Genomic DNA, 13,218 nt, shown 5'->3' with positions numbered 1-13,218 from the left:
ACAGAGACACCATGGTCATATTCTGGGTTATTAAATAATGAACTCACAATCAGAATATCAATAAATACAGATGCAATTAATGAAAAGGCCTAAATCATATAAACACCTGTGACTCTGAGCAGGACACTGTATATATTATAAAGGTGATATAAAGGTGCAGGTGATTGTTAGACAGAGATAACACTGCTGCTCTGCTACTGATAACTGTATCTATCTTTATCATTATATATGTATATATAACATTATGTGTGTGCAGCAACAAACTCCATTAAAACTTTCTGTAGCTGTTAATAAAGCCTCCTGACAGCTGATCCAGCTGTAATCAGCTGCCGCCGTCATTTGAAATACATGTCGCTTCACATGATGCTTCAGAGGAAAGGGCTGAATCCAAATGTATGCTAGGGCTGTCCAAATCCACAATTCATTCAGTCTACAAGGGGCCTCAAGCGGACTTTCTATGGACTTCCACAGAGTCCGCTTGGGGTGCAGACTTCAGCAGACTTCACTAGTTTAATTGCCCACAATTCATTGCAATACGGATGTGATGTTTTAATTTTTCCAAATTGCTGACAGAAAACACACACACACAAAACCCCATAAATTGTAATATTAAAACATTACTTGAATAATGTAGGCCAGATATAAAATTCAACAACATCATGATACAGAAATATGTAGAAGTATAGGCTATAGAGATAATCAATATGCATTTTAATACTGCAGCCTTGCCTATAAAAGCTGTGCAATCTAATCACGTAGGAGAGTGCTGCAGTGATAACCATATACATGATAGTCTCTCAGATGTTAACACGGAAACGAGTGAAACAGACTCCTCCAAGCTTGTCTATTAGCTCCTTTTATAATGCTGCAGACTCCCACTCTTGCAGACTTTACGTGATGATGGTGAATACATCACATTACGTACGCCTGAAGTCCGCAAGGGCTCAGTCTGCAAGTCCAGAGGGTGGAGATTTGGATTCAGCCAAGGACGTCTCATTTCTCGAAAGATATATCTCCTCGTTTCTTCTCTCCTCACGTCTCATCCTCGCATCTCTCCCCCATGTCTTACAAGGGCGGAACTAAGAAGCGAGGAAGAGACGCAAGTGAGGGAAACATGGATGCGAGATCCGGTATTGGGATGAACCCTATAAGTCACGTACTGGCATTGGTAACACCCCCTAAATACTATATAAGGGCAGGTGTTGTGCCGTGTGCAAAGGCTCTGGCACATGAACCAGAGAAAAAGAATCCTCTTGGGTGTCTTGAACACGCTGTAGGCTGCCACCTCATCCTTGGGTTGCAAAGTTTCGTGGCTCCACATCCTCCACGTTGGTGACCAATGTGAGGATGGGCTCAAATGTTTAACTTGTGTCCTTGACAAATAAAAGGAAGTGCAGCGTTATAATAGTGATTTAGATGTCAAAATATTAAACATATACTGCACATCTTTTTCATTTGTTTTATTCTGAAAAATAAAAAACATATTTTTGTCCTCATCTGCTGCCCGCCAGCGTGTAGTTAATTTTTACCCATGTCCATACCCGCGAATTTATATCCCGGTATATATATATATATCAAAAATAGAAAAATGCCCGTGCACAGCTGAAGTCAAGGTGCTGGTACTGCGGCAGAAGTACAAACGTGTAAAGAAAAATCCACATACATTTTTTATTTTTTTTATTTTGTTTTTTCTTTACACGTTGGTATATATATATATATATATATGTGTGTGTGTGTGTGTGTGTACACATATCTTCACCTGCACTGGGTTGGGTACCCGTGGGTATCCCATCCAGTGCAAGAGTGTGCTCTGCGGTATTGAGTTCCTGGCCAAATATCCGTCCAACCAACACAGTGCTGGTTCCCAAACCTAAGTAGGCTACTTACAACAGCATGAAAGACAATAACAACAACACTACAGTTTTCAAGGAGATCTCGCCAGCTTTATACAAGTTTACGTTGGTCACCGATCAATGCAGGCATCTAAGAGGAAGTGACAATGGTGGTTCATGGGAATCCAAAACGTTATTGCGAGGGAATGCAAAAGTCAGTCCAAAAAAAATCTCCCGACTTGACCTTTAAGGGGCTCCGTAAAATGTCTCCCACTCTGTTCCTGTGAGTTATGGCTATGAATTAAGCCAAGAAAAGTCTTGCAGAGAATTATGATGTCACATTGAAGTTGACCTTTGGCACTTTGGATATAAAATGTCATCACTTCATCATTTTATCTTATTAGATATTTGTGTGAAATGTTAACATATGAGTTCTTGAGTTGCAGCCAAAAACATGTTTTATGAGGTCACAATGACCTTGACCTTTGACCCTCCACCACCAAATTCAATTAATTCATATCCAAGTGATTGTTCTTAGATTTTATGAATATCTGAATAAATAAATGTATGTTTAGCCATCGAAGGTAAACACCCGCATAGCTTGGAACCTGACCTTTAAAAAAAGGTGTTTTGAACATTTTAAAATCCAAAATGGCCACCATAGAGAGTTTGAAAAAAATGGAAACATTATTTTTCATATTTCCCATGTTCTAACTATTCCAAAAATGCATAGTTTATCAACTCCCCAAGAATTGTTCATGAAAATGCATCAGGAACTGGACTAATCATCACACATGATAACATGAAAAGTATGAAAAACATGTTGTCTCAAACCAAATTCTACATTCTTTAAAATTATTGTGATATTTGTGAACTGCAGTAACCAGGTTGAAACCCCACCCCCCACCACCGCGGCACTGATCATCCCCCGTACATGGACCGCAAGTTGTGACCAGAGACAGCAGAGAAACTTGTGGAGGTCTCTGCCTCCACCTGGCGATGGATGGAGAGAAATAAGGAGGAGAGGGATCTTCTGCATCCGCTTCTTTCTCTCTCTCTCTCTCTCTCTCTCTCTCTCTCTCTCTCTCTCTCTCTCTCTCACCATGAATGAAAGCCTCATCCTCAGGTATGCCTCTTAACCCTCAACTGCGCTCCAGCGACCGTCAGCAGCAACAACTACTACAACCGGAGCCGGCCGCTTCACTCTCCCTGTCTCACTCTCGGGTGGATGGAACAAAACACATTTCAGCCACAGGAAAACTAGTGCTGTAATAGAAGTGACAACTTCACCGATTCAGAAGAAGTGATTTAAAACAAAGCTGGGCCATGGCGACAATAGGAGATTTCGACCCACTCAACTCCACCGTACCTGCGACAAAGATTGAAATCACCGTGTCCTGCAGGTAAGCACCGCCAACATGTTTCCACAGTAGGCTACTCACCTGTCAAAAGCGTTCATCTTTTCACAGTCACATATTGACACATTTTGGATGATTAAAGTCAGTTTTGTCGTCATGAATTTTTGAAGGCATTGTGATATTCTTGTGCGTAGTTTCGTGTGTCTGGTCATCTTAGACTTTTCCTCGGGCTTTTCATCAGTATAGTGTGTCTTTAACGTACGGAGCACGGAGCAACTCTTTTTTTTTTCCTAAGAAGGAATTTGCATGTGCTGTGGGTGTAGAAGTGCGTGGGGGGTGCAGTAACCAACAGTACCAGGATTTATTCTGAGTGCCTTGGAGAGCTTCGGAGAGCGCAACTCTGAGATCACATGAGTGCGTGGATATTAAATGTGCCAACTGACAATGAAGAGAAGACACAGAGAGGGAGCTGTGATTGTGGTTTGAACAATGGTTATTTTTATAAAGCCTGAAGAGAAGAGAAAAGAATGGATAGTAATAATTTAACATCATTATAACTCATTTCATAAGCAGGATCTAATATTAGCATGGAAAGTGTATGTCAGCAGCGTTGTTAGCACTCAAACAAAAAAGTACCAACAATAGGTTTTTAACCCTTTAACGCACTGCTCAACTGTTTGGTAGAGCACATTTTGAGTCACTGTATCTTACTGAAAAATGTGTTGAATTAATTCAACCTGATTGAGATGTCTCTATCATTGGGCAAGGTATGTTATGCTAAAAAAATCCACTAGATGTCGCTCTGTCTTTAAATAGTCTGCCTTTTCAGTAAGACCCCTGTTAGTATGTATTTTTACATATTCACTGACCAATGGATACTTGGATACCCTGAGGATCATGTTCTGCCAGGACAAGTGAGACTAATTTTAGTTGGCTGAAGGCCAAGTTAAATTTGGCACAGTGCCATGTAGGTAACAGCACACGTGATACCATGTTAAGAATATAAGCTGTGTCCCCCCATTGTGTATGTACCAATCACTTAGCTTCGCGTGTGGCAAATGTTGATCCGAGCTCGTAATAAACGTGCATTAAGAAAGAACTCCGTGATCGGCCTCATCCTTTTCATTCTTCAGATCATCACAGAAACACCTACTATGGACCTTTTTCACAACAGACATTTTGACTTGTCACAACAGGAAAACCACAGGTGAAGCTGATAACATTAATGACGGCTCAGTTCCATTAAGAATGCCAGCAAGGTATTCCAGTAAGCCAGCATGCACAATACCAGCACCTCTCCTGAATGGCATGCTGCTATCATTAATGCCATTAAATAGCTACACCTGTGCTTTTCCTACTATGACACGTCAAAATGTCTGCCGTAAAAAAGGTCTATAAAAGAGAGGTGGTTAAGGTTGAGATAAGGGTAATGGGAAGGCTACATCTCGTGACTTGTGCTAATGCTAACTAAGCAATTAGCTAGGTATGAAGTATTACATTAAAACAGAGGTGGTTAAGGTTAGAGTAAAGGTAATGGTAATGGGCTACATCTCGTGACTTATAAAGTGAGTCACGTCTTTTATGTATTTTGAATTGTAAGGGGGATTATATTGGTCTCATTATTCACTACAGTATAGCATGGTAGCAGGGCTCAGACAGCCTTTGAGGTGGTGAGTTTGTCTTTTACTAGTGGTGGGCATGGTTTGTAGGGGTGTGTCAGGGCTGTGGCCCAGAGGTGGAGCAGGTGGTCCACTAATCAAAAGATCTGTGGTTCAGTCCTCCACTCTGCACGTACAAGTGTCCGTGGGCAAGATACTGAACCCTTAGTTTCATCAGTGTGTGAGTGCGTGTGAATTGTTACTGAGTAGCAGGTGGCATCATGTATGGTAGTCTCGACCCCCGGTATGTGACTGTGTGTGTGACTGGGTGAATGTGACATGTAGTGTGAAAGCGCTTTGAGTGGAAGACTAGAAAAGCGATACACAAGTGCAGTCCTTTTACCATGCAGTCCATTTACAAATGGAATATGCAGCTATACATCTCAGACATGAGGGCTCTGTGTAGTGGGACTTTCAAAAGTAGGCATATTTTTTTTTGACATGTTACAGTTTCAGAGGTCCTCCTGACCAGATTTATGTAACTTAATAAAACAAATAAAGGTCTAATGAGAGTTAAATAATTCCTCAAAAACATGCTCTACCAAACACTTCCTTTGTCATTTTATGGTTTAGGTAGTAAGGCTAAGCTGATGTCATCAAAGTGGCTATTTGTTACAAAATAAAAGGACTTCTGATCATTCATTGTTGTTAGATGATACATTTAATGTTATCCAATATATATATGCTGATATAATTTAGCAAGTATGATTTTTTTTCAAACCAAACAGTTGATTTGTCCTTTTATGGTAAATGTAGTAATGCTAAGATAATATAAACTTTACTTTCTTTTTTATCAAATACGAAAAGGATGAATATTCACTTGTTAATACCATATATTCAATGTTATTCCATTATATTCATTTCTAGAAGAAATCTGTGGAAATAATACTAGTACTGGTAATACTACTAATTCTGTGGTAACAAACTGATGAATGTTCATGTACTAACATATTTCAAGCATCATAACAGTACATGGTTTTTATTTCTGTTTTTTTTTTGTCTGTTTTACTTCTACTATGATGTGACTTCTCAACCATTTGGTAGAGGCTGATATTTAAAAAACGATGGGGTCTGTTAAAACAAAATGTTGATTTTTGTTATTATTGCAACAAGTAAATAAAAAAATGCAAGAACAATTTTTCCATTACTGTTTTCAGTGTTGACATTAAAGGGTTAAAATGGTTAGGCTTTCTTAAAACAAAACAAAAAAACCCAACATATGTCATTATAGGACTGTCTATTTTTATAGTAAATCTATAAAACAGGAGACATATATGTACATGTATATATATATATATATATATACTATACACACATCTATCTATCTATCTATACATATATATATATGCATCAAGGACAGGTCTTTAAAGTCAAAGAATAACAGTAATAAATGAGATGCTGCAAAGGAAGCAAAGGACAAGAAAGCAAAGGGAAGGAGCTGATGGTGGACAGCAGGAATGTCTCCATCTTGCATAGTGTCAGATACCAAGGCTGATTCCCTCATAAAAACTCCAAAGACTGATGTTTGATTTTGTACTCAAACCTATTATTACCTCTAATAAAAGGCCCCTCAGAGGGCAAACACTTAATAAAATTAATTGCAATGTTTCCCCCCTGAAACACTTGAATATAATTTGTACTGAGTATTGCAGGGCAGTCCAAAGCTTTCTTTGGGCTTCCAAGCAGCATGTGATGATCTCACACTGCATTGCAATTACAAACCAGCACACAGTGCCATTAAAGACATTTATGCCAGATAACCAGTTTAATGAGTTAATCCTAAATACCAATTAAAACCCTCGTAATATGCAGATATGCAGAGGTACAGTTAACTACAACGAATGAAGGAAAATTAGTTTATTTGCATTTAAAATATTTATAAGAAGTATGAGTCCAAGTCCAAGAGGTAGTTAATGGAATACTTTACCTGCAAAATGACCATTTGAATATCAGTTACTCACCCCGTATTACCTTGAATTTGTGAAGAAAATGGAGAATCCAAAAGAGACAAACATTTTTTTATGAATTTGAAACAACTGAGGGCCATCTCAAACAACACAAAACTATATCAAACATTTATTTACAAACTCTCACACAACTCATGCAGTATAACCCATGTATAATTTATCTAGTCTTATACTTACTAACGAAATAGTAAATGGTCTTGCACTTGTATAGCACTTTACTAGTCTTCCAAACACTCAAAGCACTTTATGCACTACAGATTTTCATTCACCCATTCACACACCAGTGGCCGAGGCTACCATACAAGGTGCCACCTGCTACTCAGTTTAAAGGAGAACTTCAGTCATTTTCAGAATTCATACATGTTATTCCTTTTGTCTGAGACAGTCCAAAAATATCAGTCAACATGAACAACTCTCTTCCGAGTCCAGAAACTAGAGAGCTAAAACTCAAATTTGTGATGTCATCAAGTATGCAGTCTGGAGCTGCTCCATAGACAATTAATGGTGAAAGATGGTCTACATGACTCTAAAAGCACTCAGGGAGTATTTGGGGACATTTTCTGTTTCAGGACTGAGAACACTACAATAGAATAATGCTCATTTAGGTATATAAAAGCAAACAAATATTCTGTGGATCCAGAAAATGAGTCTTCCATTCATAGAAGCATCTCCAGACTTTGTACTTGACGACATCACAAGTTTGAGATTTATGTCACTGGTACCTAGCTTTGAGAGAGAGTAGTTCATGCTCACAGATACTGATTGAACTTTCCATGGAATTCTTAATTTAGGTGGTGTTCACCTTTAAACATTCACACACACTTGCACATTAATGGCACAGCCATCGGGAGCATTTTCACTAAAACATTATAATTTAAAACACGTCAGTACAAACAGTGTCATGCATGGCTGAGCATGCTCCTCAGCCGGAGCTCATACGCATTTTTTCTCAGGTACCCCCAGGTCATGCTATTTGTGGACAGAAGTATTTTATGTTGTAAAGTTTCAGCAAAAATCAAGCAGCAGCCATACGGGCTGAAAAATGAAGCCAATGTGGAAGTGTCAAAAACTGCAGTTCCTCTAATGACCACTGGAGGCTGGTTCCAGAAGCCAGTCATTCCCCACTATCCCCATGATAAAATAACTTTACAGCAGAAATAAACATGTTAATAGCCTTGTTCAAAAAGTGTTTTAAGACTCTATAGCAAATTTCAACAGTCATGACAACTATACAAGGGGTGTCATTTTTTTTTTTACTTACCCATTTATGTTATATTAAGGCCAAAGTTATGTCTATTAAAGGGTGGGCTGCTGCCGATAGTGTCCTTGGCTTCTCAGGCAAATCCACCCCTCGTTCCTCCACAGCTCCACTGTCTCGCCCAAATATGGTAATTTTCTGGCTCCAAAAAACCAAGATGGCGATGCTGAAATGCTGAACTCATTCCGCGAATGTTGAGCCATTTTGCCGGCAAGCTGCGAGCGATTAGACACACAGAGCCGAGTTGGCGAGTTGATCCGAGGTGCCCAATTTTCCACCTTGTAGGGTAGTCATATTAGCGGAACCCTTTTGGTTTAAAAAGACTGAGGCGGCCTTCCGCAAGGGGAGGGGCTGTTGAAGACTTGTGGGAGGAGCTGTTGATGACGCCGCACATGCGACCCACTGGCGGTGGATAAACAGGAAACAGCTGATAGCAGGAATAAGCGAGCAGCTAGTAGCAAGAGGGAAACGCAAACCTGAAAGACACTGTTCAGCAATGTTGAAAAAAGACTGATCAGGCTTTCCTGCAAATTTGCACAATTCCTATCTAAAAAGGGCTGTTGACAATGAGCTAAAAACAGATCTTGATACTAAAAACTATGATGAAATCTATGTTTCATTTTTGTTGACGAGACAAGATGAAAATATTAGTGGTGTGGTGTCTGGACTATCAGACATTGAAAGCCAAGAACAGCTGTGCTTGTGATTATCTTCAACTGCTGAATGAGCGTCAGGCTGGCAATCTCGGGTAAACAGTCTGCGCCAGAATATTTAGCTAGCCAGCAAAAACAGTCACACCTAAGCAGCATCAGCCGTTGGTGTGAGTTGTGAGCTGTAATTCAGCAGTAAATAATCAGCTGTGTGCGTCTAACTGTGGATGGTGGAGCTGTTGAATGGATTTGTGTAGTTTGCGGCTGCAGCGCAGGACTCCACTCAGATGACCCAGGAAGGTTTATGTTTTGATGCTGTTTGATAGGCAAGTAGGAGGCTGAGTTATCTGTGAGTGTAGCTGTGCTGTAAGTAAACAGTCTGAACTCAGATCAGTTTTCTCTGACAGAGATGAAAGTTAAGTTTTAGAGGACACGAGTTAAAACCTCCAGACCAGGGGCGATTCTAGGATCAGAGGTTTAGGGGTGCTGAGCACCCAGAGAGCTGCCTGGCCAGGCAAGATACATTTAACTGTTTTGTACATTTTAACTCAATTTCATCCCCACATTTGTGAAAGAAAAGCACAACACTTTTTAGGAAAGTCTGTGACTAAACCATCAAATCTGATAAAGGTTATTTAAATGCTGAGCCACAGCAAAAGAGGAATGGATTGGAATCATCAAAGAAACATATCGTAACCCTAATTTCTGGGGGAAGACAACTCATTTTGATACAGCAGCTCCTCAACATACACATAAACAGTATGTATGTTTCTGGAGTAAACCAGCCCCCTATAGTGAGTACCAAAAATACCAAAAATGGACCTTGGACTTATTTTTTGGACTTTTATTTGAAATGCAATGCACAACATGTAACATTAACACATTAACAGTAATTGACTTTTTCAATGTTTGTCTCTGCCTTTTTCCTTCTTGTCTGTATTATATAATACAAATACATAAATAAAAATACACTTCAAAAAAGAAAAGTGCTTGAAATCTACAAAATAATAATAATAAATACACACAATAGGAGTTATAATGTTAATGGGCATCCAGTCAGTTAGCTAGTCAGTAGCACCTTGGCTTTAATATTAACACATGCACATGACACAACAGCTAGCTTCTCTCATTCCAATTCAAACAGAGGACAGTGGTACTGACCACCTGTAACGTTTCCTAGCTAGAAAAAACGTCAGCTAACTCCTACCTAACAACATAAACAGTGACCTACGATTAAATACAGCAAAAATGAGGACTGGTAATGATAATAATGTGTTGGTATTGAGTGGTAGAAGTTAAGAAATGTGCCACATATCCTGGTTTAAGCCAAGTACTTACACCACTACTGCATATCACCCACTCTAGAAGGCAGCGCATTGCTCTGTGCACATAGAGCGCTCAGGCCCGAGACGGGGAAAGGTGGGAGGGATGGGGTGGATCAAACCATTTTTGAGGCAAGGGGGGTGATGCTGTATTTTTGTTGTTAAAATATTATGTTTCAACCAAGTACTGTTTGGTTTTGACACTTTTCTAGCTTGTTAAAAAAAAGGACATAAAGTAAAAAAAATAAATAAAAAAAATCTCTCAAATTTTAGGGGTGCTGGGATTCAATTTAGGAGTGCTTCAGCACCCCCAAAAATGGGCTAGAAACGCCTATGCTCCAGACTAACATGTTGCAGATTAAGAAAGAATTCAGGCTGTAATTTTTTTCTGTTTGTTTACAGTGAGATGGATGAGTTAGAGTTTTCAGTGTACCTGGGTACAAACCCTAGTTGTCTCAGATTAGTTGTTTGAAGTACTGAGCATACAACTGGATAAATGAGACTCGGATTCTACTGCTCGAGTTGTTTGTAAAGTCATATAGTTCTGGGTATTCAGCAACCACTACCACCCATTTCTCCTCCATTGTTTACCAACTGGAAACTTATCATGACCACCACAGAAGGCCCGCCTCGCAAATCATCCGACTGGCCAATGCAAAAAAAACCTGAGTTTTTTCAACTCAATGAGTTCAGCGTGCTCCAGCAAAAATGCCAGGTGCCTAGAGCGCAGAAACAGAGCAATACAAAAACAGCGAACAAAAAGCTTAATTCTCTTTATCAACAAATACAAAAGCCACCTCCAGCTGCTTGAACACTTTCTGTGTGAATGGGCCTTAGTACTGCTTTAAGTTTCAATCATAAAAAGAGTGTCAGTGGTGCTGCCACTGGGACCCCCGACAGGACACCTGGCACAGAGGATTGGCAGACCTGGAATTAATGGTAAGAGTGTCCCTTCAGTCCAAGGTTCTGTCTATATGCTAATAGAGCCTGAAGTTGCTGATTGCGACAAGCTGTTCCTGGCCCTCAGTGTCCCCGGGCCCGCCAGTCCAGAGGGGTTAGAAAGGGGCTGTTTCACTTCCCTGACACTGACAGAATGGGGTTGGCTCAGTGGGTCCCAGAAGGATCCTCACTGCAGATTGACTGGACATCAGCTGTGAATACAGGAGAGAGGGAGAGAGAGAGAGAGAGAGAGAGAGAGAGAGAGAGAGAGAGAGAGAGACAATTGGGCTGACTGTACCTTTTATATCAAATTGAACAAACCTTTGGTTGTGGAGCTAAAGCTGTGAGGAACATGTTCAATCCCAGCGACCCCAACAGGCCTGTCTTAGTGTATTTATTATTTTTAATGATAGCTGCATCCATTTAGGTGGGTCAGGTCCAGCCCTCTGCTGCTGTGCATGACAGCTCACTGGCTTGTTGGGATATATAAAGGCAAGGGTGTAGGCTCCTTTTCAATATTTGGTGGCACATATATTTAGCTGTGGGTCAGGGGGTCCTCCCTCAAGAAATTTTGAGCATCAACTTCATTCTCGTGATTTTTTTTTCACCAATGTGTGCCTTTTCTGCATTAATTCATGGTCACAGTACTTCCTGCCTCAACCATGCATAGTAGATTCTTCTTTTATGGCAGATTGCGATCATTAGTTTTGAGGTTGCATATTGTCACCATCTACTTTGCCATTGTTGTGTCTATGTATAGCATAAATCCTCTATTTAAAATACTGCATTTGTCCAAATATGATACACAACACTATGAAATGTGATTCTGTTTTGGAGCCCTCGTCTGTATGGCTTAGAACTAAAATCCTTAAAGGAGCAGTGTGTAGGATTTAGTGGCATCTAGTGGTGAGGTTACACATTGCAACCAGCTGAGTACTAGAGTCAGTGTTTGGTTTGTCTGTTCTGAGTCACTGTAGAAACATGGTGGTGCAACATGGTGGGCTCCTATATAGATATGGAGGGTTCATTTAAAGCCAAAGAAAACACAGTAAGTTTTAGCTTCAGGTGACAATACACTAATGAAAACATAATTATGAATATTATATACCAATTCTGCTAACAGATGCTCATAAATTCTACACACTGGACCTTTAAAATGCACATATCAATAGTTTTATGTTACAAGAGATCAATTGATCATGTGTAATATGAACCTGTGAACCCCTCAGCTCAGTGGAAAGTTGTTGTTTTTTTAAAGATTATTTTTGTTGGCTTTTTTGCCTTTAATGACAGGACAGAAGGTGAAATGGGGAAAGAGAGAGAGAGTGGGGACTGACATGCAGCAAAGGGCAGCAAGCTGGATTTGAACCTGCGGCCGCTGCAGCAAGGCATTGCCTCTGTACATTGGGCGCCGGCACTATCCACTACGCTACCCTCAGTGGAAAGTTTTACTGTCTTTCAGGTCATTGTTTTGGTTGAACTGTTTTGGTTCAATCTCACTGCTTTCGTTAGCCTGGTGTCGAGCTGCAGCTGGCAAACTCTGATAAACCTACTTTACACTACCTGCTCAGCACTAAACAGCAGACAGACAAAGTTAGCCACTAGCTTATGAACACAGTGGAGCATTTAGCAGCTAAAGAAACAGATATTTTTAGAAGGAGTTGAAGGGGATCATAGACTGTAAAAAAAAAAAAAAAATGGACATAGCTACCACGACGTCACCTATTTTTTTTTTTTTTTTTTTGTGGAGCCAGAAATGATCATATTTGGTCAAAAGGGTGGAGCTGTGGAGGAGCAACCCTCTATCTATCTATCCATCCATCCATCCATTTTGAACCGCTTATTTGTAGCCGGTTCACAGGGGCAGCAGGCTGCACAAAGTATTCTAGATGCCCCTCTCCCCAGCAACACTTTCCAGCTCCTCTTGGGGGATCCCGAGGCATTCCCAGGCCAGAAAAGATATATAGTCCCTCTTGAGGGTTCTAGGTCTGCCCTGGGGCCTCCCACCAGTTTGACATGCCTGGAAAACCTCTAACAGGAGGCGTCCTGATCAAATGCCCGAACCACCTCAACTGGCACCTTTTGATGCGAAGGAGCAGTGGCTCCACTGTCAATCAATCAATCAATCAATTTTATTTATAAAGCCCAATATCACAAATCACAATTTGCCTCACAGGGCTTTACAGCATACGACATCCCTCTGTCCTTATGACCCTCGCAGCGGATAAGGAAAA

General features: G+C 40.3%; 1 protein-coding gene across 1 annotated transcript in view; it reads left to right on the top strand.

Annotated features, from left to right (window-relative positions):
- The first annotated feature begins 2,989 nt into the window (after positions 1 to 2,989).
- LOC126385360 (copine-9-like) overlaps positions 2,990 to 13,218 on the top strand; it is a 329,179-nt gene continuing 318,950 nt past the window's right edge. Inside the window, exon 1 of the mRNA XM_050036928.1 lies at positions 2,990 to 3,235. Coding sequence (XP_049892885.1) covers positions 3,159 to 3,235 — 77 coding nt within the window. The 5' untranslated portion in view covers positions 2,990 to 3,158. The remainder of the gene's footprint in view (positions 3,236 to 13,218) is intronic.

The sequence above is a fragment of the Epinephelus moara genome, chromosome 24 (assembly GCF_006386435.1).
Source record: "Epinephelus moara isolate mb chromosome 24, YSFRI_EMoa_1.0, whole genome shotgun sequence".
Classification (NCBI taxonomy): domain Eukaryota; kingdom Metazoa; phylum Chordata; class Actinopteri; order Perciformes; family Serranidae; genus Epinephelus; species Epinephelus moara.
The sequence above is the reverse complement of the archived record's forward strand: the minus strand, read 5'-3'. Positions and strand labels throughout refer to the sequence as shown.